The following is a 26,516-nucleotide window of genomic DNA, read 5'->3' on the forward strand; positions in this document are numbered from 1 at the left end:
CTTCTTAATGAGGTGTGTGTGTGTGTGTGTGTGTGTGTGTGTGTGTGTGTGTGTGTGTGTGTGTGTGTGTGTGTGTGTGTGTGTGTGTGTGTGTGTGTGTGTGTGTGTGTGTGTGTGTGTGTGTGTAAAGAATTGTCTGCTCCACAAACAGACTATGTGTCAGCATTCAGCAGCGAGCAGTGGACCAATGCTTCACATTCGAGCAGATAAACAACCCTTACAGTGTAATGATGAGAAGCTGCTTGCATCTAAAATGTGCAGTACATATTTAAAATGTTACCATCTTTATGTGGCTCAATGTATCCCTTTTTACTCAAAGCAGCGCTTTTATTAATGCTACGCGTGTCGACTGACCTATTAATTCTCACATTCTGCTCACAGTATGACTATCTCAACTGGTACACAAGCTCAACTGATGTAGTGGGTGGTGAGAACCAAGAGATGAAATGTCTAGGCTTTATTGGTAATTAGTTATTCTCACACTGTTTTGAAACCCCAGAGCTCCATATGGTGCGCAGGTATGATACTGAGGGAAGGAAAAGTAACAATTCACTGCAGAGGGATTACTGATGTGTTTTGTTGTGATTGTTTGCTGGACAATTTGACAAAACAAATATCACCTGTACCAATTGCCCATGGTCGTCAATGAGCAACCATGTGACTTCCTGGATTCCACTCATCTAGGCTCGGACTTTTAGCTGAGAGAGTCAGAGGAAGATAAACTGTAAAACCTGGCAAGTTGATCTCACTTAAGAATATGTAGCAAACCGATGACTTCCAACTATGAGCTATTATTTGTAAGATATGTTTACTCCATGTGTTTTTGTCAAGTTTACTTAAATGTATTACTTTTCTTAGGTTAATTCAATGCATCAATCTTGTTTGGGTTTGTGGGAACATAATAAAGTTCAGGTATGGAAGTAAATGGCAGATTTATAGAAGTATCTCCCGAAGCTCCAGGACACCGATATGCCGGGCTACCCCTGGGCCGGGCATGTCAGGAGGGATCTGTATGGAGCTAAATCCAGGTCAAAAGTTTCGTTCACTTGAAAAAAAAATGTGAACCTGAAAGTCCCAAAATACAGCAATGTATTCAAAATAAAAATAAGTGAATGAAAAGTTTTTTTGGGTTGAATATAATTTTGATTCACTTCTGGAATTTTTTCGAATACATTTTTTTTTTTCAGTTTTCACGTTCATATATATTTTGATATTTGAGTTCTTATATTTTTCAGTTTCAGATTTTATATTTTCAGATTCAAATCTTTTTTTTTTGGGTTTCAAATCTTTTTTTCACGTTCAGGTTTTTTTTTTTCACGTTCAGGTTTTTTTTTTCAGTTCAGGTTTTTTTTTTCAGTTCAGACTTTTGACCCAGATCTAACGTGGGGGGCGTGGTATCAACTGAGAGGGGCGTGTCATCATGAGTGACAGCATAACAACGAGGGCTGAGGAGTTCCTCAACCACGTTGCCTTCAGGTAACGTGGGCACCGCGAGAATTATGATTCAACACTTTCTATTCACCATATTCACGTGATTGAAAGTTTAAAAAATGACGCTAGTGCCAAAATTCTGTTTAGCAAGCTGTTTTAGCCTCTACTTGGGACGAATCACAGTAAAAGAGCAATAAACTATGCCATATTGGGCCGTTCAACTACCACACTTTAATATATGACGTTTCGCACTTCCACACACCACTGTGAACGCAGCGTAGTATCCTTGTGATGGCGTCCGCTCCACCTGGACCGCATGCTGGCGCCAGCGCGCAGGTAAGAAATCGAATACATTTTTTTACAGATACTAGAAATTATCCTAAATATTATAATGATAATTGTAAGATAGCGTCATACATAGAGGGAGAAGATTTATTTAAGTGGGGATTTCGCCAAAGCTAGAAATTAAGCAACTAGCTGAATGCTGTTAGCTTGTGTTTGTGAATTGTTCCCTCCTTACACTGACCAGCTCAAGTCCTTCAATGTGTGTTGTCTTTCGTAACAGAATGTCGACTATAATTCGACAGTGGCTGCAGCTGCACAGAGCCTTATAAATGTTGCTTGGCGTCACTGTTTACAGAACTTCGTCGTTCATCAGTGTGGCTCCTCACATCGTTATCACTGTGGTTATCTCTATCGTTATATAGTTCTTGGTGTGGACGGACCTTTAACGTTAGTTTACACAGCATAACCTTTGCAGTCCTCTTTGTTGTTGTATTCTGATACGTAATTTAGGCTATGATAGACGCCTTCCAAGTTGGCTCACTTTGCATACGTTTTAAGTAATAACTTGCATGCTGTTTGTTTGCATGTATTTCTTCCACGTCTGCAGAGGGATCTTGATGTCTTCAGGATGGGTTGGGATAATCATCCTTTAAGGACAGAGCAAAATCTGTCCCCACAACAACTGTGGACAATCGGACTCCTCCAGAATCCTGTTAATGCTCCAGACCTGGCAGAGGTAGCAAATCTAAGTTATTTTTAAGCAAACATAGTATTATACATTGATAGTTTTGACCAGTGTTTCTACTTCATAGAATAGCAAAGCTCACACCATTTCCTTGAATTTATTTTAGACACAAGCATTGTGCATAAAACAGCTTTTCAACACTGTAAAGGAAGCCCTCAAAACTTATACCATGAAAAAAACATCTTGGTACAACTGAATTTAGTTTACTTTAGATTACACTACCAATTATAATTTGGGGTAAGAAAATTGAATATTGCTTAATAACAGATGTGTCAAAGTTTTTTTCAATCACCAACGTCAAATTAATGAAAGAGATAACAGAACAAAAATGTGTTCAAATGCTGATCAGGGCTTGTATCTCTTTGTTCACATTAAAACTAATTAAATGATACTATGTTGATACTTGCATCAGCATAGTATCAGTTATGTTCACATGTTGATCTATTTAAAATCTGCTTACCTTTATAGTTTTACTTTATGTCCTCTGATTTCTATGTGACAAATGTTTAATTAAGAAATCTGCTTTTTTTTCTTGATGAAGGAAATCGAGGATGCAGATCTTGATTTCAACAGTGCCAGTGAGCAAAATGCGACCAGTTCTGGAGTGATTCTTCCACCCATTGCATGTCCCCTATGTGAGGAGGATATGGCACGCCTTAGGGCCGCTATTGATGTTGCTAGACCATCTGAGTCCTACGGCCGAGACATTTATTTAGCTGTATTGAACTGTGTACTAACTCATGTATCATAAATGCAAACGTTGTGTTTCAAGGGTTTTACCCCTTTAACACCAACAAGTATACAATGAATGTGTTTTAAATTTGTATTTGTTGTGACTGGCAACAGTGAAGCCACATGTAAAAAGAAGAATAAATCGTATAAAATCTTTTTTTAATTCCAAACCTTAACATTTTGTTCTCTTTTATAAACAGTCAACACAATTTGTGTGTGTATGGAACTCATTTTTCAAAACAAGTATTTTTAAATATTACAATTAAATACTTTTCTTTTCTCAGAACATGAGAGTATTAAAACAGCAGTTTTTGCTAAACATGAACGGAGGCAAAAAAAAAAAAAATGGAGGGTAGAGAGAGACAATTGTCTACACATTGTGAAATTCCTGCCCGAGATGAAAAGCCTCCATCATAACCTTTTTCAATTAGACATATGACCTCATATGTCGTACGGGTAGTGCAATTGTCTTTGTACATGCTGAGACGACAGGGTAACAGATGCTGTGATGCCCAAAGTCTGCACTGCAGTCGTGGTTAAATCTGAGCATCACAGCAAAATCCTTCTTCTCGGATGGGAGAAGTGGGATGTGACCTTGGCCCGTGATCCACTGCAGAAACCTTGCAGGTGTGATGGACCGTGGGCCGTCTTCGTCCTCTTCATGATCTTCAGCTATGAAGCAAAGAGAAGAAAAAAATAAAGTTATGCGACAGTTTAAAATGTAGTTTTCCTTTTTTACTGCAATGCAGGTCTTTAGATTTAAAGAAGTGAAATAAACAGAGGTACTCTCGGTCACAGAAGAACAGCTGATCCAAAACAAATGTAATCAAATGTGTGATTTCCTGAGGTTTGGAGATATTCGACTGTTTCGGCCAACCACAATGGTTATAAATGGCATTCTGTGTTAACATTAAGTCTTTTTACATAGAATGGAGATATAGATTGGCCTTTGTAAAAGTTCTCATTAAGAACTAGAGGTTTAGGAAAAACAATTCTCATTTGTATGTATAATGTCTATGCAGTTGTGGAGTGTAACTAATTTAATTTACTAACTTCACTTAAGTACTATTTAAAAGTACTTGAAAGTACTTTAAAAGAGCTTTAGTTACTGGTTACTTTGCAGATTTAGATTATCAATACACATTACTAAAATTAACTAAACTAACTCTTGAACATGGAGGGCCAAAATCTGCAAAGGGAAACTCACTTTGCACGTTTGGCATTGTGCTTTTGGCATACTTTTGAATTCAATGGCATGGTAATGGATTTACATCAAACTCATGTTGCAGAGGCACAATAAACAGGGCGTTTCTCCCTGACCCTGTAACACTGCGAATTAGGGTCCCAGTGTAGCAATGAGAATCAGGAGGAATCATTATCAGTCTCCTTTTACCCTGCCCACCTGTAAATGCAACATTGTTTAGATCAGTTGTGTTTGTTTGGGTTACTTATTTGAATGGCAATGTATTACAATGGAATTTATATAACAAGTTTTCTCTACCTGCAGCCTTGTAGAGTAGCCATCCTCCTGTCAGCCCCTGCATCTTAGGATACTCATCTTGTAGTAGTCTGAAGAACTAAAAGAACAATAACATAGGGACTAAGTGATGTCTACATGCTTGAAGAAAAGCCAAACACCTTGCTCTTGCTGTCCCTGAGAGAGGTTCTGTGCGAGCACATTTATAAGGCTCTGTGCAGCTGCAGCCACTGTCGAATTATAGTCGACATTCTGTTACGAAAGACAACACACATTGAAGGACTTGAGCTGGTCAGTGTAAGGAGGGAACAATTCACAAACACAAGCTAACAGCATTCAGCTAGTTGCTTAATTTCTAGCTTTGGCGAAATCCCCACTTAAATAAATCTTCTCCCTCTATGTATGACGCTATCTTACAATTATCATTATAATATTTAGGATAATTTCTAGTATCTGTAAAAAAATGTATTCGATTTCTTACCTGCGCGCTGGCGCCAGCATGCGGTCCAGGTGGAGCGGACGCCATCACAAGGATACTACGCTGCGTTCACAGTGGTGTGTGGAAGTGCGAAACGTCATATATTAAAGTGTGGTAGTTGAACGGCCCAATATGGCATAGTTTATTGCTCTTTTACTGTGATTCGTCCCAAGTAGAGGCTAAAACAGCTTGCTAAACAGAATTTTGGCACTAGCGTCATTTTTTAAACTTTCAATCACGTGAATATGGTGAATAGAAAGTGTTGAATCATAATTCTCGCGGTGCCCACGTTACCTGAAGGCAACGTGGTTGAGGAACTCCTCAGCCCTCGTTGTTATGCTGTCACTCATGATGACACGCCCCTCTCAGTTGATACCACGCCCCCCACGTTAGATCTGGGTCAAAAGTCTGAACTGAAAAAAAAACCTGAACTGAAAAAAAAACCTGAACGTGAAAAAAAAAACCTGAACGTGAAAAAAAGATTTGAAACCCAAAAAAAAAAGATTTGAATCTGAAAATATAAAATCTGAAACTGAAAAATATAAGAACTCAAATATCAAAATATATATGAACGTGAAAACTGAAAAAAAAAAATGTATTCGAAAAAATTCCAGAAGTGAATCAAAATTATATTCAACCCAAAAAAACTTTTCATTCACTTATTTTTATTTTGAATACATTGCTGTATTTTGGGACTTTCAGGTTCACATTTTTTTTTCAAGTGAACGAAACTTTTGACCTGGATTTAGCTCCATAGATCTGCCACCACTGATTGGAGATGCAGCACTGGCTCGGCTGCACTTCCTCGGCCAATTTTCTCTTTGCTCTCCCACAAGCAAGGCTTACCATAACCGCCTGAGGTCAACCGCGGTGGCCCGTAGGGGGCTGCTCAAGCTCACTCTTAGATGCCAGGGGCGCCTTCGTACCGTGGCACATTTACAGTAGATCCACTCTAGTAACCTGGACTGACAGTAAGAGGCCTAGGCGGCCGAGCTTAAGTGTGATCTTGACCGCCGAGCTGAATCGCGAGAGTGTGACATTGATTGGCATCTGTCTCTTCGTTGTGCATCTGGGGAGCAGAACTGAATGTCAGCACTCCGCAAACTTCCGTGAACATGGCCACAATCGGGTCACGTAACTTGCTTACTTCAGTAACGGCACTTCCGTAGCTATTTGAACCTAAACCTAAAACGAAGTAGTTTTGTTGCCGAAACATAACTGAGTTGTTTTCCTCTAAAGACTGGAGTTTATTTTGAAAAGGCCGTGTGCATGTTACAAGCAAAAATGTAAAAATAAGGAGCAACTTTTCCCGAGATATAATACCAACCATTATATGAAGATTTGTTGTCCCTGTACATATGATCCAGACTAGAGAGATGGCGCCACATTGACAGAGCAACGCCTACCTCCTTCCTGTGTGAATGGAATAAGAGCATGCAGAATCTCTGCTCAACAGTTGTTCAATTAACATCCCAGTGATAAGCAGTGGCTGTGTATTCAGCACCATGGAGAGCTCTTCCCTGTCAGTAAATAGTCTTAGCCGTCTGTTTAAGATAAGATAAGATAAGATAATCCTTTATTCGTTCCTCAGTGGGGAAATTACAGGATTACAGCAGCATTGCTCACAAGTAAATAAAATAAAAGATAAAAATCAAGTAATATAATACAGTAAAACAGTAATAAAATAAGACAGTAAAGAAGAGTATTAAATATACCAGTATATACAGAATATATATACAGAATATACAGACGGATCAGGTAAATACTTAAACGTATTGGATATTGCACGGGATTGCACGGATTAGATATTGCACCAGGTGAATGAATTAAAGTGTTCAGAAGTGTTCAAAGTGTTCGTGTTCAAGTGGTCGTGTTCAAAGTGTTAGTGGTCTACCGAGAGAGCAGTTTGTTGTACAGCCTGACAGCAGCGGGGAGAAAGGACTTGGGGTACCTCTCCCTCAGACACCGGGGGTGAATCAGCCGGTGACTGAAGGAGCTGTGCAGAGCTGCCAGAGTGTCCTGCATGGGGTGGGAGGCGTGGCTCATCAGGGATGAGCGCTTCGCCATCATCCTCCTGTCTCCCACCACCTCCACAGTATCCAGTGGACACCCCAGCATGCTGCTGGCCTTCCTCACCAGTTTGTCCAGTCTCCTCCTGTCAGCTGCCGCGATGCTGCTGCTCCAGAAGATCACTCCATAGAAGATGGCTGATGCCACCACGGAGTCGAAGAAGGTCTTCAGGAGTGCTCCCTGCACCCCAAAAGACCTCAGTCTCCTCAGCAGAAAGAGTCTGCTCTGTCCTTTTTTATAAAGAGCGTGAGCGTGGTCAGTCCAGTCCAGTTTATTGTTCAAGTGCACACCCAGGTACTTATACGACTTCACGACCTCAATGTCCAGTCCCTGGATGCTCACCGGTGTCGGAGGAGGGCGTTTACCCCGGCGGAAGTCCACCACCAGCTCCTTGGTCTGGTCAAAGAAGTGGTCTGGTCAAATCTGTTAAAAAATAAGTTCAGCTCATTCACCCACTTTTGGTCCCCCTCAGGCTGTTGGTTGGGCCCCTTGAACCCAGAAATCGCCTTGAGGCCCTTCCAGACCCCGACGGTGTTATTCTGCTGCAGCTGGTCCTCCATCTTCATCCTGTAGACATCTTTCCCCTCCCTGATCTTCATCCTCAGCTCCTCTTTGTTGGCAGATCTAAAAACCCTCTTCTTCTCCTTGAGGAGGGCCTTTATCTCCGGAGAGATCCAGGGTTTGCCATTTGAGAAACACCGTACAGTCCTGGTGGGTACGGTGTTCTCAACACAGAAGTTAATATCGTCCGTGATGCAGTAGGTGAGACCGTCGATGTCTTCCCCATGGGCATCACTGAATACCTCCCACACAGTTGTCTCAAAACAGTCCTTCAGAGCCTCCTCGGCTCCATCGGTCCATCGTCTAACTGTGCGGGTCACAGCTGGCTGCTTCTGTGCAAGAGTTGTGTACACAGGCAGGAGGTGCACCAGGTTGTGGTCAGCAGAGGGGGGGATATACACAGCCACCACAATAACGTGCGAAAATTCCCTAGGCAGATAGTGTGGCATCATGCTAACCGCTAACAGTGCAATGTCCGCTGTGCAGGTCTGCTCCTTAACAGTGATGTGCCCAGAGTTACACCATCTATCATTAACAAACACTGCCAGGCCTCCTCCCTTCCTCTTACCGCTCTCCGTTGTCCTGTCCGCCCGTATGATGCTGAACCCGTCCAGAGTAGCGTGCGTGTCCGGAGTTAGCTCGGTTAGCCACGTCTCTGTAAACACCATGAGGCTAGACTCCCGGTATTCCCTCTGATGGCGAGTTAGCGCCGCTAGCTCGTCCATCTTGTTGGGCAGAGACCTCACGTTTCCCATGATGATGGAGGGGAGGACGGGTGTGTAGCGTCTTCTCCTGGCGCGACGTTTTGAGGTTGACGGATTGAATATTAAGCTCCAGCTGTAGAGGGAGCTACAAAAAGCTTTCATCCACACTCTGGTAATGCAAGACTTGATCCTCTCTCTTATCTCTTGTGCCCTTGCATAAAAATACCTGCACGCCACTGTGTGTGATCACGTCATAATACCTGGGAGTGTGACTGATCTAAATGTATCCATTAAAAGCTACTCGTCACTTCACAGTCATAGAATCAGTCACTGGCTACTAAGGGGACAGAGTTTATGGACACTATTGGCACTGGGGGGGGGGGGGATGTTTTCTTCAAACTGTTTCTTTACATTGAATTTACATTCGAGATGGCTCTTCCATGAAGCAAGTAACAGCAGTGCCAACAGCAGCACCAATACAGCAGTGGGTGTCTGCAACACCCACTGCTGTATTGGTTGATTAAATGAATACAACCAACAATTGGCTAACCTCTCATCTAGACACTAATAGGCTGTAAAGTGTCATAAAAACCACTTCAGTTCAACTTAAAAACAAGCAGCAATGCATGCAGGCAATCAGCTTCTATAGTCACTGTATAATGCACTTCAAAGAATCGTGCCCAAAACACAATTAAAATCACCAAGCTGTGCTGAGTTGCAGCGAGGTAGTCAGCTGAGAGCCAAACACACGGATGGGGGTTGAACATGCACTGAGCTGTGTTATCACGAGCGGCCCCGACCTGCCGGGAGCTTGTTAAGAGTAATGAGTGAGGGGTCAGCAGGCAGTCAATGGCAGGATTGTAAAATGGGATAAAAGGTGTTTTTTTTTAAAAAGTGTAAGTCGCCGCAACAACTAGAGAGTCCTTGAGCATGCAGACAGAAACTGCTCCCCAAAATGTTATGCAGTTTGCTGCAGCAGAATGCGAGGTTGGCCCACGGACGCACTCACACACACACACATGCGACCAATCGCGTGATTCTCCTGGCCGCGATCATTTCAGAGAGAAAGACACATGTCCTGACGCAGAAATAAACACTGACGAACTTAACTGAACAGAAAATGATGACATTACCGTGTTTACTAAATAACTGAGCAGGAGGTTTCAGCCTAAACTTGATGAAACTGCATTTTAGGATCTGCTGTATCCCTCAAGCTTCTCTTTGGGCCAACAAGGTGCTTACATTTACACACACAGTTTGGTCTGGCAAAAAGCCACACTAGATCACACATTATCAAACCTCAAATGTTTTGGAAGACGTAGCCAGCTGATGTAATAAATCCTTACATTCAAAATTGTAAACATTTTAAAACCAACACAAAAGCAAATATATTTTTGTTTTCCTAGTCATGGTTTTCTTTTCTTTGCTACGGTACACTTTAACGTCTTGTCTTTAATATCTTGTCTTGCTTCCATTACTTTTGTAATTGATTTATTTTTCTTTTTTTGCAGTAGTAGTAGTGCATTGTACTTTGAGGTTGCCAGATTAATGATCTATAATTAGAAATACATGTGTAAATGCTGTTTCACAGCAGATCCCTGCTTCACGTTAATGCAATCGTGCACACGCTGACACTTGGCGGCTGCCTATTACAAGGTACAACCTCTGTCTGTTGCTTTTTAGCCACTGAGCAGCTTCAGTGGAGCAGGCAGGACAGCTCAAGAGTTTTGCTCAAGGGGCGTCTTGGCTGTTAGCTGGGGACTAAAAAAAGGAGTGTGTTATATTCAAAAAGTGGTTGTCCATGCAACGGTGGGCTTCTGGGGGAAGAAAGTACCAGAAAACAAGCAGTTGACCCGACCACAACCCCACTCTGTTCACTTTGAAGTACTATTTTTATTGCTATGACACGATGGGACACCTAGTAGCAAGGTAAACATTGAGAAAAGAGGTTTCTGCAATATTAATATCCCCCCCACGTACCTGGCCTCTTTTTCTCTGCATGTTTCTGGCTGTGATTCACCTTTACTTCTTCCTTGTCCTTCACTCTCTGTTGCTGAGTACGATTTCTTCAAAATTGATAGTAATTCTATTTTTTTTTCAATACAGAATTAAATGTGGCGCGTGTGTGTGTGTGTATATTAAATGTGCCGCCTGTAAATAATGAAAGAGCGTGCTCATGTTTGGCTCGGTGTAAATTATTTAAGCGACACACTGCGACACACTGCCTGCGCGCCACAGTTCTACCTGTCTCTTTCTGTCCCTCTCCCCCTCTCCTCCTCTCCCCCTCTCCTCCCTGTCTCTTTGTGTCTCATCTCTCATTGAGCTCCTCGGTTGGAAATTACAAGGTCGAGACAGCTTTTCTCAGGAAGTAAACATCCCAGTGGGCTGACTTGGGACCAGCAGTTTCCAACTTGACCAAGTCTAAAGTACATCTGAGTTCTTTTTTAGATCTTTTTGCATAGACCATAACAATTACGAATTATAAATAACAATTGCTAAGAGGGTAAGCATGTTTTTGAACAGCATTCCTATGAATACACAATGCACGAAGCAGCACTGGAGAGTGAGTGCGGTATCGGCTTTTTGTGGTGATGATGAGACGATGAACACACATCTCTCACATCACACATTATTAAAATAACTTGACGCAATTACTGTAAGCCAAACTATGAATCCAACATTTTCTTATTTCTTCCCTGGCTGTTCAAGCAAAGCTCAATGTGCAGCCAACAGGTGTCTCTGCCCTGTGTGATTCATGGTACCCAGTGGAGGGAAGTGTAAGACAGTAAACTACTGTGATATAGCTGCTGCTCCATGCAGGCAGACATCATCCATTCTGGCATCATTCAATCATAATTTCTGTATTATACCCACACTGCGTGTAATCCTCAACCAAATGGCATGGAACAATGGAACAATGCACAATAAAAAAGACAATTGGACAAGTATGGAGCTAAAAATGAACAAAAACAGTAAATAAATGCAACACGTAGTGTACTTTGTGCTTGATCTTGCAGGCTTGAGAGTCATTTACGACGCACTCTTTATTCTTCTGTCATATCTTAAGACACGTCATTATACTTTTTGGAAACACCTCCCGATCTTCAGACGGTTGCTGAGATGGGCCCAGCAGTGCTCTTTGTGAAAGATATGCATGAGTGTCGTGGAGAAACTCTGAGTGAACAGACTGAGATCGAGGCGTTTCGCTCAATTCAAGCAATAACATTTATTTGTAACAGAAGTATTATGCCCAGCAGTCAAACGTGCACGTGGCCTAATCTCTACTCTGTAGGAGTAGGAAAAAAGGAAAAAGTCGCTTAGACAGAGTGCGCATCATAGGTTATAGGTTCTCCTTATGGAAGCCTATTGGTGGAATACAAAGTAGGAGGCGGCTCTGTTTCTAGCTTTCAGAGAGCCTCGTTGGAGCACTGGGCATCTTCACCCACACTGGCTCACGATGGATCCTCCTTCGCTGCGTCATCAGTGTGAATGCATGTTGTTAACACTTGAGGTACCGAAAGGGTGCCATTCTAAGCTATTTCAGAAGTCTCTGTGTGAATAGATAAGAGAGCTCTTCTCCTACTCTAAGATGGCGGTTTAAGCAGGTGTGTCCTTCCAGAGTCACAGTATCTGTTTCTATCGTGCGAGCAGGCGCCGGAATGCCCTGCTCTGAGTATTTGACCTACTTACATGTGACCTCACAACTCCGCAATGTAAGCATACAAGTATAGCGCATATTATTTACATCATTTATTATTACATGAGCCAACAAGTGTGTTGGACATTGCTGGTGACTTGTATTCATGATGTTAATGTTAAATGTAATTTGTATTCTCTGTAGCATCTTGAAAAAAAAATGAACAATTTGCAGCTTTAAATAAAGGGGTTGTGTAATTCATGCAAACACAAGAAACGACTCCACCAGCGTGGAAAGAGTAGAGGAGGGTTTCACCTCTATGGGTGAAGTGAAATACTTCTTAACCAGACCTCATTTGTAATCAACTGTCTTCTTCGTGGCCGTCAATGCCGTGCTCTGACTATTGATGGAGCTGCCGACAATGTGTTCTGACTGACTCTCCCCCCCCCCCTGGGGATTTAAGGTGAATTACTGAGCGTTAATTACAAATCAGTGGCTATAAATAATGGTCATTATTGAGTCGTGCAAATGAGAAGAAGGCACCCTCACCAGGCCCCTTGGGAGAGCAAGGAATTATGTAAATACACAATGTTATTATCATTGATTGGATTATAATTGCTGCTAATGGAAAGGTTATGGTATTTTTAGTCTTAAGAGATGTGCATTTTCTTTATTTAATGTTTAAAGGAAAACACTGCGAAATATGTTGAAAAAGAAGGTGGACATTTAAGGGGACAGTATACTCCATCAGATTTAGTCTCCCCTTATTCTCTGCATCCAGAACAGCTATTAACACCATTCATTCCCAACATGGTCAGGCAAAACACACCGTTCAATCTTCTGATTGAGCATAGACCGACACTTTGCTAGTTATAGCAACTAGTTCATATTTATTTTGTGTCATGGGATTTCAAGATAATGCCTAGCATGTAACTCAGTTTCTGTGCATTATTCATATTTGGAAAACTAAGAGACGGTATTTTGTGGTTCCGAGTAAAAATGAAAGCCTAAAATGCACGACACAAAAAAAAGAACAAAACAAACAGCATTAACAACAGAGCTGCATCTGTCTGTGTGCATAGTGCTGTTGCAAAGTCGTTGCAAAGTAATTGTTAATTAGCTAATTAGCAAATATTACCATTAGTCCTTAGCTATAAAAGAACAATCTGACAATCTGGAAAGCCCCATGTTACTGAGCTGGCTGTTAGTTGGCTGTCAACTGTAAAATGTAATGAGTGCAGTATGGAGAAAATAATGGGGCCATTTGGAAAAAGCCAATGAGATATAACCTTATTCTGATTAGCTAAACGCTGCTTTTTGCATCTAAAATCTCCAACAGAGATCTCTAATAGGTGTCATTAGCGAGGACATAACGGGGCTTCCTGCAACATACACACGGGGAAAGTGAATGAACGGCATCGATGGTGATCTTGGAAGAGAATGTAGTTTGACTCTGGTGCCACATTAGCAACACAGGTGTTCACAGATGTGCCGGCACTGCAATGGGACAAGTTAGCTCCTCATATATTTTGGAATCTATCTGAGGATGATTACAGTGAAATTGGTTTCTATCTGAATCAGGACTTTCTATTTAGAATCAAAAGTGGATTGGTAAAGTGGCCGTTACCCAAGCTGTTGCCCTCGTCTGTGCAAATTACAAATCTGCTTTCAAGTGGAAATCTTGTTAGACGAAAAAAGAACAATCGAGCAATCCGCATTCCAGGTAACATTGAGAACTAAAAGGAGCTGCTGGGGATTGCCTCGTATGCTGGTTAGACACTGCAGCTGTTTGATTGCTTGTGCGCCAACACGAGGAAAGAAGTCCACAGTTGACACGTGAGGGGAAGAAGAAGCTGCTCCTCCTGTACCAAACATCCTCTCTTTCAGATGTGCCGTGCTCTTGTTTGCCATTGAGGTTTTTACGCTGTTTTATTCTTAATTGTTTGGAAGATGAAAGATGACTCTGCTTCTTGGTTGTCATTTCAACTGTAGTTTCTCTCTCTCTCTCTCTCTCTCTCTCTCTCTCTCTCTCTCTCTCTCTCTCTCTCTCTCTCTCTCTCTCTGACTATTTTCAGACACACGTAAAATCAACAATGGGTCATTACGAGCTAATGCATAATATGTTTGCCATGCCCTCCCACAATGCTTTGCTCCGTAGGCCAACCCCATTTACTGATCTGCATATAGACAAACAAAAACAGGGTGTGTGTGTGTGTGTGTGTGTGTGTGTGTGTGTGTGTGTGTGTGTGTGTGTGTGTGTGTGTGTGTGTGTGTGTGGAGATGCATATGTGCTCTGTGTTTTGTGTATTCTTATGTAAGCATGCAGCCTCCTCTTGCCTCGAGGATGATGATGGAAACAGTTTGTCATCCTCCCACCTCTTTATCTCGCTATCTCTCCTACTCTCTTCATCCATTCAAATCAAATGTGCTTTTTTTTTTGAGTATGAGAGTAGTCTGAACTACTGTGTATGAAAAGAAAACAGCCTATATTTGCATGTAACTATTTAAAAAAACACAACAATTTGCACCAAAAAAAAGTTTTATTATGTCCTGTGTAGCTTTATTTCTCCCTTAAATAAATAGTTTGTTTCACTATTTTCAGATAATACTTTTGCAGGAATCACAACAATATATATATTGATGTCCCATATGGTGATGCTTTCAGCTGGTACAGTTATGGAAGAGTAAGTAGTCCCACTCAGTGAAAGTCAACCTTTCTCAACTAAGGGTGTCCATTAGGTGCCCTTCTTCAGAGTTGTATTTGGTGCAACAACTGAGCAACTCACTTCAACTTTACTTTTCCCAAATTGACCAAATCACAGAAGAGGAGTTGCAAGTTAGACTGGTCGATGGTACCTTCAACAACAGCAGAGACGGAGGAATAATACAGAACAAAACACAGATTACACACTGCTGCTTTACTGGGATACATTGCCTGGGAAATGTACTGTTCCAAAAAGCAAGATTGAATTTACCTTGAGAGATTCACTGACTAACACCTGGCACAGGCTTTTTTCGTTTTTCTTTGAGATTGTTGCACATGGCTGGTGCTTCAAGTTTTAACTCCGTACAATTATCAAGCTTTAGATTTAAACGTGTGTCTCATAACAACACTGTATGATATGACAATATGTAATGTGAGAGGCATCTTGGGAGTGATGAACTTACAGAGAATTATCAGCTGAATCTGCAGCTCCTCTCGGCTTTACAGAGCTTCACGAGTTGCAAAAGTTTGCTTCAAATGTTCTCGACACTTGAATGGAAGCAATGTCTTCTCTTGTTTGTCTCCCTCAGTCTTATGCTATCTTGCTTTGCATGCTGCTGTATTTTACACCATTAATGCCACTGTCTGTCTCTCATATATTCTAATATAAAACAGCCTGACCCAATTTAGACTCTTTGAATTACATATTTATTGCCTCTTCCCAATTCATGATTAATATGAGCTTCACCTAGAGAGCCCATCGCCAAAATAAATCCTAGTATCTTATCCTACTTATCCTTATATTTTCTGCTCTTATTTTTAGTTTGTCCAACTTACTTTGACATCAGCTTCTTATATTCTGTCACATTTCCATGAATTTGCGTTTTCTTCACACTGATTTGGGCCGTCGTCCCTTATGCTTTTGCTTAGTTTGTTCATAATCGTAGTCTCAGTTTGTTCCCACATGGACTTCGAACGGAAGACACAGTACTTTTTAGCCAATGCAGGATACATGGGAAGACCAACGAAAAAAGTATGCTACCGTTTGAAGTTCGAAAATGTCAAAGACCATTATTATTAATATTAATTGAGTGTACCACCTTCTTAAGTTGACACCATGTGCACCGCTTCACACACAAGTGAGTTGAAGAGCGAGAGACTGTTGCATTAGCTCCGTCTACCCTTTTTTGGCGGAACAACAACTGCTGGGTGATGCGTAACTAACTGTCGCCACAGACACCGTGTTCGTAATCAATAAATAATACAGGGCTTTCATCAGTCTGCCATATCCGCTCAATCACCGTTGTGTTACAGCATACGGCGATGAAGTGGCTCAACAGACGTTAATTCAAATGAAAGTCTTCAAGATTATTCCTTTGAGTCTCGGTAACTTAAATGTAACGACATATCGAAATGGATGGAAAGCCGTCCAGGTTTGAATTAAATCGAATGAATTGTTTTTGCTCTAAAGGATTACAGAGAGTAATGCATGCCGTTGTTATTGTTACACATGAGCGCACAGAAGTAGGTTATCGTCTGCTTAGAGTTCCTCTTGATACTCTCCAATACCTTGGGATTGTGTGAGCACATGCGGATGTCTTGCTAATGCATGTGCTAATGAGGCAGGAAGATACAGCGTTGTGAAGCAGAGTATACATCTGGCAGCCTTGTTCTCAGTTGGGACTCGGACCCGGTTGTTTACATCATAATATGTGCATTTATATATTTACATCTGTATGTATAATTTAAAACCACCAATCGGCAGTGTGCCCCCCCCCCCCCCCCGTGTCAATGTCGAGGTGAACAAAGCGTATTGTTAACGACAGTTCTTTTGTTTCTCACCTTCTTCATGCTTCTGGAAGGCAAGTGTATCCATCTGCTGTGTGAGACAAATGGTGTCATTGCATTAACATCAAACACTTCTATACCTCTCAGGGGATGGAAACACCGCATCGAGGACAATCAGCACTTGTGACTGTAATAAAGGCTCCCTGACATTCGAAAAAGCTGCATCCTGTGGTAGATGTGAGGGGGGGGAAAGGACGTTTTGGCTTGTTCAGTGCGGTGTTATGATGTTGTACTGTGCAACCGACACCTCTTAAGGCATTTTCACACCTATTTGGTTTGCAGCACTCATTGTAACCCTGGAGATGGTGGTTTGGGTCTGTGAGAGCTCTGTAACCACAGTCAGAGCTTGCTGAGAGGCTGGTGTGTCAGTACATTTCCAAATGACCCTTAAAAGCTTCTTTATTATTGCTATTAAGAATGTGAGCCGCAGCAGCAGCAGCAAAAATAAAATTGGTGGTGCACAATTTGTACTTGATTGTGACGCTTGATTCTCCTTTTTCTCTGTTCTTACAAACGTGAGCATTGAAGTGCTTTTGCTGTCTGTTTGGCTTTGACAAAAAAACACTCTGTCACACAGTCTGTGTGTGTGAGTTGTGCCTGTGTTTGTGTACGGCTCAGACAGACTGATTTCAAAATGTAGCAGGAACTACTCTACCTCTTCAAGTATTCCTGTTTTTCAAGTAAATGCTAAATGCCTAACCATCCATTTTTTATAAAAAGAGCCACATTTCAGAAGGGATTGGGTAGCTCATGTTACACTGTGCCATAGGCTGAACCTGCCGATGAAGGCTACTTGAAATGCAACCAGCTGAAACACAGATGCCGAGCGGACACAGAGCCTGTTAACCTATTTAGAGAGCGTTGCATAGGATCTCTGGATGGCCTGTAAAGCTGCACTTATAATAATAATAATAATAATAATAATAATAACTTTAATTTATATAGCGCCTTTCAGGGGACCCAAGGCCGCTTTACAAGAGTAACAGTTTAGACAAAAACAGTTTAGACAAACAGTCAGAAAAACAGAACAAGTAAACTAGGGGCCGAAAGCCTTGGCGAACAGATGGGACTTGAGGGCCCTTTTGAAGGCGTCCAGAGTGGAGATTTTGCGGATCACCGCAGGGAGAGAGTTCCAGAGGGTGGGGGCTGCCACACTGAAAGCTCTGTCCCCGAAGGTTCGCAGTTTGGTGCGGGTGGTGGCAAGCAGGCCAGAGTCTGAAGACCGCAGGTTCCGGGGAGGGGCATGTGGGCGGAGGAGGTCCGATAGGTACTGGGGGGCATGGGCATGGAGGGACTTGTAGGTGAGGAGGAGGATCTTGTATGAGATGCGGGACTTGACCGGGAGCCAGTGGAGGTTGATGAGGGTGGGGGTGATGTGCTGCCAGGGCTGAAAATAATGTGTATTCTTTGCCAGCTATGCATTAAACATGCTACAGCTGTGTGCAATCAAGTACTGTGATTGTACAAGCGTTACAGCTTGAAATGTTGCTGTGTGTGGCTCTCCCCCGTCTCCCTCTGTACCGCCCTGTCTAATCACGGTGAACATGAAGTTTATTTTAATGATTATTAACTGTGGAAATATGCTTATAGTGGAACCAGAAAGCTCATAGCAAGACTTGGGAGTGTCTAAAGACACCCTCAATAATTCACAACAATATATGTGTGATCTGAATAGCTGCCTGTTGATAGTATGCTTCATTAAGCTTGATGGAGGGAAACCAATAGAAAAAAAAAAGGTTCTATACAATCTGACTTTATTTGTTCAACTAGAGGAGTCACCCCTACCATTGGAAAGAATGCAAGCTTATGGCACTTCCACATTGGCTTCACTTCTGTGTGAACTGGTGGTTGCGTCCCCTAGCAGTGCTCGAGTATACGCATCATTTGGATGCCAAAGCACACTCAAACAGCTTACATGGAATGCAGTTGAAATAGCTTCATGCTCTACATGTTATCCTGGACCAATATGGTATTGACTACTTTACGTTATATACGAAGGGTAATGCATTTTAATGGAAACAATCCTTGATGCCTCTTGGAACAATGAGCTGATGAATCTATTTTTCATCAGATGCTTTTTAGCATGACAGATGTGCGCACTTGTATGCATTTTGAGGGATTACGATATTAAAGTCATGGCACACAGACTTGTGAGCACGATATCATCTGATAGCCAGTGATGGATGCACTCCGAAGCGTCTAAAAAAACCAGCATTGTGATGTAATGGTGCGGAAATAGCATTGTAGACCAGATATTACACAGCGCAGCCATGGACCAGGCACTTAAAGCACTGCTGTTATAGGCTCTCACTGCCAAGATCTCCTATTACAAGTCTTCCTCCTTTTTTTTTCGTTCACCGCTTCTCTTTCTTTCCCAGTGAAACTCATAAAGCATACGAGTGTGTTTGTAACTGCATCTAAAATCAATACACAAGTGGTATCTGCGTGCGTCCGGTGTGTATACCTCTGTGTGTGCATTAAACATGCATTTGTGTGTTTGGTTTTAAGTGTGTGTGTGTGTGTGTGTGTGTGTGTGTGTGTGTGTGGGGGTCCATCTGTGTGCTCTCTCTCATTGCTCTGCTATCGGACTGACCTTGTCGGTGACCGTCTCGTATTCCTGGCAGCTCATGAACTCATCCAGCTGGCTGTTTTTGCCTTTTGATTGATTTGATTTGATCCATTAAGTCCAAATCAGCCGTGAAGAGGAGATTGCGATGGAGGCTGCGAAGCAGGTTAAAGAAGGACTTCTCAGCCTTGATGCAATAAAGAAAAACATGCGTGTGCAAAATGACTCACAGGTCAATATGAGCAAAGTGGATTGATTGGAAGTGACACCAAACTCCTCCCCTGGACAGCAGTTGAAGAATCTCTCATGTGGATGGAGCTGTCGTAAGATTGATACTGAGGGAGGTGTTTACATTTGGGTAGACTTCCAGTTTTCCTGGCCTGGTCGGTATACAAGCTTAAACTTGTTTGAATTTTATCTTTTCAAACAGGTTGAACCGGTATTTGTCATTACGACCCGTTCTGCCAGATCAAGAAGTAGCCTACATCAGCAACCTCTGCTGAAGGCATCACATCGCTGAATCCAACTTTTAATGCATCAGTAATGTAGGTGGCTCTTCATTGATTTGCCTTACTGAGTTTATTAAGAAAAAAGATAAATGCAGACTGAGCATCCGAACATCAGCCATAACACTCTATTATGTATCCTTTCACTCACCCCCTCTCTTCCTCTCCAAAGCACTCCACCCTTCCAATTGTTTGGTTGCATACAGGTAAACAGTCCATGTGGAGAGCAAGAGAGGCAGAACACATTGACCGAAATGCAATCTCGCTAGTTATTGTCGGATGGCAATTCAGCTCCTTATTAGCTTTTATATGTATTGATCTGCATCCATATGCGAATATCTGTTTATAGAACGTAGCCGTCGATTAGACGCCGTTAATCAACCCCAGTCGATCTGTAAACAATTACCTGCTCACACAAGAGGAAGTCTTGGCCCAGATGTCAGTCATCAGTAATTTGGATATCGGCTGGTTACACCAGAACCCACAAAATATTGCTGCTTCCCCCAGCGGCTGAATCATCGTCAGTCCGATAGACCAATTGTGTTAGAATGAAATACCTTGCCTGGGACAGGCAGCTTTGGCCTCAGTCTTCTAGCATTATATCATGTATGTAGTCATTATATATATATATATATATATATATATATATATATATATATATATATATATATATATATATATATATATATAACACTTACCTTACAACATGCTCATTTAATAACAAGCTGAAGTCATTAAAAAAGTCGGCATTTCTAACCAACCAATCAAGCTACCTTTAGCTAGCTCGCTAGCTACAGCTGATAAAATTGCCCAGCAACATTTGCCAGCTAGAAATGACAAACTTGCTGCTCTCATTGCTTGAATAAATCATTAGAAACTGTTATCAGTATGAATTTAATGAATGCATTTTGTTTCTGTTTGTTTGTGTTGTTGAGGCTGCAGGACTCTCTTTGTGACAGATGCATATCAAAAGTAAAGTCTTTGTGTGGTTGGGATCACGTTCGGTTGTTTAACTATGTGTGTGCTTGTGTATCTACATTTGTTGGTTGCTCATATGCTCATATAGGCATGTTCAGAGTTTCTAGAGCTTGCCTGTGTGTGGTCGTGTGTGTGTGTGTGTTTGGCCTTACTTAGTCCAGCTTTCATAAAGTGCACTGATTTGAAAAAAGAGTAATTGTGATGTTAAGCAGTCGCTGAACCCTGTTGTTCAAGTGGGTAAACCCATTAGCTGAAGCATAAGGTCTACTCCACTGGACACGCAATAAACAACGGCAACTTGTGGGAAGCGAGAGGAAAGGATGGCAGCGGGTTAGTTAAGTGGCCTCGGCATTTCTGCTTTTTTTGTTATGCATTACATGCTGGTACAAACAACCAAGGTACAAGCTTGAAGGCACAGAAGACCATGTAAACTGTTAATTCACTCATAATGTTTTCCAGTAGCAACAGCAATGTACATGCTGAGAATAAAATCTGTGTGGGCAGTGTGCAAAACGAATGAATATACTCCCGTTTTGTCTTGATTGTCTCGAATGTTCCCTGAATGCGTTTTGTATGTTTTATGCTTATTAGTGTCCTCCATGCTTTTCCCTTCATTTGACCGAATAGATGACTGACTTTGTGGATACAATTAATGCTTGTCAGGAAACACTGATGCGTGCCATAGGGTGTCCCGAATTAAGAGTATACATTGTCATGATTTTTTGCCAATCATCGAATCCTGTTTTTAATAATTTTTTTGCTTATTGATCACTCTCTGTTTCAGCTTTATATAGAAAAACAGTAAAAGCAACAACACTATTGGCCTAGATACATGTGACTCTCTCTTAGCTGTTGTTCCAGTGTGATGGACAGCGCTGTGTTGTGCAGTGTGTGTGTGAGTGTGTGCAGTGCGGCTCTATGCAGAGTACTGCAATGGAGCAGAGAGCAATAGACAGACACAGTTTCTTAGCCTACTTGCTTCGCGTGGTTGTAAAAAGTGCTTCAGAATTTGACAACATGGGAGAGAGAGAGAGAGAGAGGTTTAAAATGTATCTTTATTTATTTTCTTAAGTTCCATTTACAGAGTTTTACTGTTTATCAAACCAAACTTAATTCACGCAAAAGAACAACAAAAACCTAAAAAAAAACACAAATTCAAAGGTTCAGAAACAGAGCATTGTCTCTGACTGAACACAGAACGTCGTTCAGAGCCCACATGTTCACAAAGAGTTCAGTTTTCTTTGTCAGACTGTAGAAACCAAACTCCACCCTGAGCAGCCAGCAGTCCGGTCAGCATCAAGCTCACGTCCTCTGACCCTACACCCCTCACCCGGTTTTTCCTTGTTTTCCAAATTGCTAGTTTGGCCAGTCCTGAAAGGAAATTCATTAGTGTGTGGACAGATTTCTTTTTAGCAGAGTAGTTTGGACCATAGATAAAAAGACAGAAAGAAAAGTGTTCTCCTGAAGAGCCTCACCAGCCTGGAACACTCAACGAACAGATGGTGGATAGTTTCTGTCTGCGAGCAAAAAGGACAGCTGTCCCCTGAGCCAGGGTCGAGGTGCACCAGATACCTGTTTGTAGCTATGGCCCCATGTACAATCCTCCACTGGAGGTCTTCTGTCCGTTTGTCTACAGGGGGTTTGTACAGGGACCGCCAACAGCCCCTTGGGGAGGATCCCCTGCCAAAAAACTCGGTCCACCTCAACACCCTCACTCCTGCCAGAGAGCGCAAGTTAGAGACTTTCACACTGACCTGATACGCTGCTTTCCTGGCCAGAGTCTCAAAGTCCCCCAACTGGGGTGTCTTTAGAGACAGCAGGATGCCCTCCTCATCCTCCCACTGCCCCATAGCAGGACAGACAGCCAGGGGTGGGAAGACATACTCACATTCATTGTCCCATTGGTCAGATATTGCACGGTCTCCAACAAACGCTCTGAGGACTTCTGGCAGGGAAGCACAGACCTCCTCCACCAGCCTGAGCAGCAGCCTGCTGGACCGGATGTTGATCAGCTCCGCAAGTTGAGGGATGGAGGTCTTCATCAGATGACCCAGCTTCACACAGCCGGCCTCTCTCAGTCTGGATCTCAGGCTGACGGACGTCAGGACCTGGGATGTGATATAGCTGCTTCCAAAAAGTGGCTCCTCAAAGAGCCACATTCCTGGTGTCGACACAGCTCTCCGATGGACTGTAAAAACCTGCCACGCCTGTAAGACGGATTGATAGAACGGTGTCAGACCAGTTAGATCCACTGACTGGGGCTGGAGCAGGAACAGGTGTTTGTCACAACCTAAGCGTCCGGCCCTCCTCAGTAGCACATAGGCAGTATCAGTCCATGGCAGGCCGAAACTGTACAGCAGTCTCTGAGCTGTCTGCAGTCTGAAGGCTGTGATTCGCGATGCGATGTCCACCAGGCCCTGCCCTCCCTCCTGGACCGGCAGGTACAGCACCGCAGATCTCAGCCAGTGAAGCCCTGACCAGAAGAAGTCCACAACTGCCCTCTGGGTGTCTTTAATCAGGCCCTGTGGTGGAGGCAGGACTACCAGTCTGTGCCAAAGGGTCGAGGCAACCAAGTTATTGACAATTAGGACCCTCCCCCTGTAAGATAGCTGAGGTAGCAGCCATTTCTATTTAGACAATCTGGTACACACTCTCTCCATAGCACCCTCCCAGTTCTGTTTTTGAAACTCTTCTGTTCCCAAAAAAACACCCAAAACCTTCAAGCCCTGCCTTCCCCATCTGATGCTTCCTGGTAGCTTTGGTATTTCTTTGTCTGCCCACTGCCCAACCTGCAAAGCTTCACTTTTTCCCCAGTTTACCTTCGCTGAAGATGCCCCGTCAAACAAATCTAAACTGTCACCTAGGACCTGGACATCCCTCTGGTCTTTGACGAACACATAAATATCATCAGCATATGCTGACACCACCAGTGAGGGCCGCTGAGGCAGCCCAGGTAACATTAGTCCTGATAGATGGGATCTCAACCTTTTCAGAAGAGGCTCAATGGCAATGGAATATAGCTGTCCAGAGATCGGACATCCCTGTCTGATGCCTCTCTGGACCTGAACTGGACAGCTCAAACCGCCCCCCACCTTCACCAGACAAGCAGCCTCCTTGTACATCAAACCCAACAGTGACACAAACCCTTCCCCAAAACCAAAAGCTCTTAAAGTGGAAAAAAGAAAACTATGATCAACCCTATCAAAAGCCTTCTCCTGGTCTAATGATATAACCCCAACATCAATATTATACAGTTTACAGAGATCCAACAAGTCCCTCATGAGAAAAATGTTATCCATGATGGATCTGTCCGGTACGCAGTAAGACTGGTCTCTGTGGATCATAGACTCCAGAAAGTTCTTAAGCCGGTTGGCGAGCACCTTGGAAAAAAGTTTATAGTCTGTGCATAACAACGCCACCGGTCTCCAGTTCTTCAGTAAGGACAAATCTCCTTTTTTGGGTAACAGTGATAGTACTGCATGCCGGCATGTCGTCGGTAACAGGCCTGCCTGTGAACACTCCTGCAGCACCTGCCACAGGTCGGCTCCCAAACACTTCCAGAAGTGTTTATAGAAGTCCGCAGGCAGTCCGTCCAGTCCAGGAGCTCTCACAGCAGCCATCTGACCCACCGCAGCGGTCAGCTCCTCCAGGGAGATATTGGCGTCCAGGACAACTCTGTCCTCGGGGCCCAGCTGAGGAAGGCCCTGAAGCAGCTCGTCAACACTCTCTTTGAGGTTGTCCTCCTTCCTGAAGAGGGCGCTGTAGAAGCTTACAGCATGTTGTCTCATTTCAATCGGGTCAGTCGTCATCTTACCATCAGGGAGGCGGAGACACACCATTTGTTTGGTTCGAGAGACGGACTTCTCCAGATTGAAGAAGTAGGAGGTAGGAGCATCCATGTCCCTAATGCTGCGTTCACACCGGTCGCGTTGATTTTTTGACGCGCGTCGAGATTACATACAAAGTCTATGCACAGACGCGATGAGACTGGCGCGCCGCGTTTTTGCGATGGCGCGGCGCGTTGGACGCGTTATTGCAGTGCGGTGGACGCGTTGGACGCCGCAAAATCGCCAACGCGCGAGTTGAAATTTTTCAACTTCAGCGACATAATCGCGTGACGCTGTGGCGCGATAGCCTATCAGCGTTGAGTTGCTCCCCCTGTCATCACTGGCTTCCTGCCATTGTTGAATCAGGAAATAAATCCTGTAGCCGTCTGTGTTCACCCAGAGCTCAACGATACCTCATATAAATAGAGACCGGACCAAACTATGTGTATGCATGTGTGTGTGTAAACCATACGGTACAAACAATGAATAGACGCTGCCGTATTTACGTCTACGTGACGTTATTGAGTGCTGGTGGAGCTGCTACGATGTTGGCATAGCCTAGCACCGATCCATCAGAGCTCCATTGAGAAGACCAGTAACCTACAAATCGGCATCATTACGTAGTTATTTCGGAGTCCCTTTTTGTCGGTTTATTGCCGTTGAATCACAGCCAAATCAGTTTATTTTGTGTTCCTACAGCTGTAGTAAACAGCGACCGGTGGCTTGCTAGACAGTGAATACAGCTCGATACAATCCACGGAGCTCCTCTGAACAATATTATGAACCAGACATGACGGCGTTTGGCATTCCGATGTTTGAGGGACTTCCACAACACGTACAAAGCAGCAATTGTCCTTATTCCTTTCAGGGTTGACAGCGGAAAGAAATGGCGGCCAGGTGAACGGCTTCCAGGACGATAAACCACGCCCCCTCTCCGGCGCTACGAGATTTTGCGGTGTTTGGTGTGAACACGACTGGACGCGATTTTGCAGTGCGTCAAAAAATCAACGCGACCGGTGTGAACGCAGCATAATGCTGGTGAACCTTGACCTGACCAAAGCTCCCTTAGCTCGCTCCTGTAGAAAGGAACCTAGTTGCTGCTTCTTCTGTTGAAGCCTGTGAGTGTCTGTGCTGGTGTGAGTGAATAGACTGTGCTCCAAATCCCTGATTTCATTTTCTAGATCCTCAATGACCCTTTTGACTTTTACTGTGGAGTGACTTGTATATTGTTGAACAAAGACACGTATATGTGTCTTTCCTACATCCCACCACTGACTCAGGGACTCAAAGTCGCTCTTCTTTTCTCTCCAGATTCCCCAGAAAGTCTCAAACTTTTCACAGAAGTCACTGTCCTGAAGCAACTTAATGTTAAAGTGCCAGTAAGAGCTGCATTTGGTGGTTGGTGAGGTGTGACCATCTAAAATGACGAGGTGATGGTCGGTGAAGCCTACTGGGTAAATGTGACTGTTCAATAACCGGTTACTAAAACTATGAGATATGTAAACCCTGTCCAGCCTGGCTGCCCTAATGTTCCCATTCAACACCTTCACCCATGTGTATTGTCTAGCCCGGGGATGTATCGCCTTCCATACATCCACCACACCTGACTCTGCAATCACCTGCGATAAGATGGCGGATGACTGTAAATGAGGTTCCTCTCCTGTTCTATCCAATAAGGAGTTTATGGTGCAATTCCAGTCCCCCCCCCCCCCCCCATCACTACACAGTCGTGATCACACTGCTGCAGGACATCTCTGAGTTTGTGGAAGACGTCTGTTCTGTGTGAGCCCTGGTTTGGAGCATAAATGTTGATCAAAACAAAAATAATGTTTTGTATAGATGCTCTGACCACTAAAGCCCTGCCCGTCACTATCTCTGTGGAGGAGATGATGTTAACATCCAGCCCAGGTGAGAACAGAACAGCTACACCTGCAGACAGGTTGGTCCCATGAGACAGGACATACTGG

At 43.2% G+C, this 26,516-nt stretch overlaps 1 protein-coding gene and 1 long non-coding RNA gene across 2 annotated transcripts in view; one reads left to right on the plus strand and one right to left on the minus strand.

Moving 5' to 3' along the window:
• The first annotated feature begins 1,481 nt into the window (after positions 1-1,481).
• Positions 1,482-3,390, plus strand: LOC306790482. The gene is made up of 3 exons (XR_013772707.1): positions 1,482-1,767; positions 2,324-2,452; positions 3,003-3,390. It is a non-coding gene; the product is annotated as an uncharacterized lncRNA (long non-coding RNA).
• A 230-nt stretch (positions 3,391-3,620) lies between these two features.
• LOC306790001 (uncharacterized protein) overlaps positions 3,621-26,516 on the minus strand; it is a gene marked incomplete at its 3' end in the record, with an annotated part of 371,019 nt that continues 348,123 nt past the window's right edge. Inside the window, exons 2-4 of the mRNA XM_079286106.1 lie at positions 5,152-5,211; positions 4,695-4,770; positions 3,621-3,865 (exon numbers count right to left, since the gene is read on the minus strand). Coding sequence (XP_079142232.1) covers positions 3,621-3,865; positions 4,695-4,770; positions 5,152-5,196 — 366 coding nt within the window. The 5' untranslated portion in view covers positions 5,197-5,211. The remainder of the gene's footprint in view (positions 3,866-4,694; positions 4,771-5,151; positions 5,212-26,516) is intronic.

This window comes from Melanostigma gelatinosum (genome assembly GCF_949748355.1).
Source record: "Melanostigma gelatinosum genome assembly, chromosome: 16".
NCBI lineage: Eukaryota > Metazoa > Chordata > Actinopteri > Perciformes > Zoarcidae > Melanostigma > Melanostigma gelatinosum.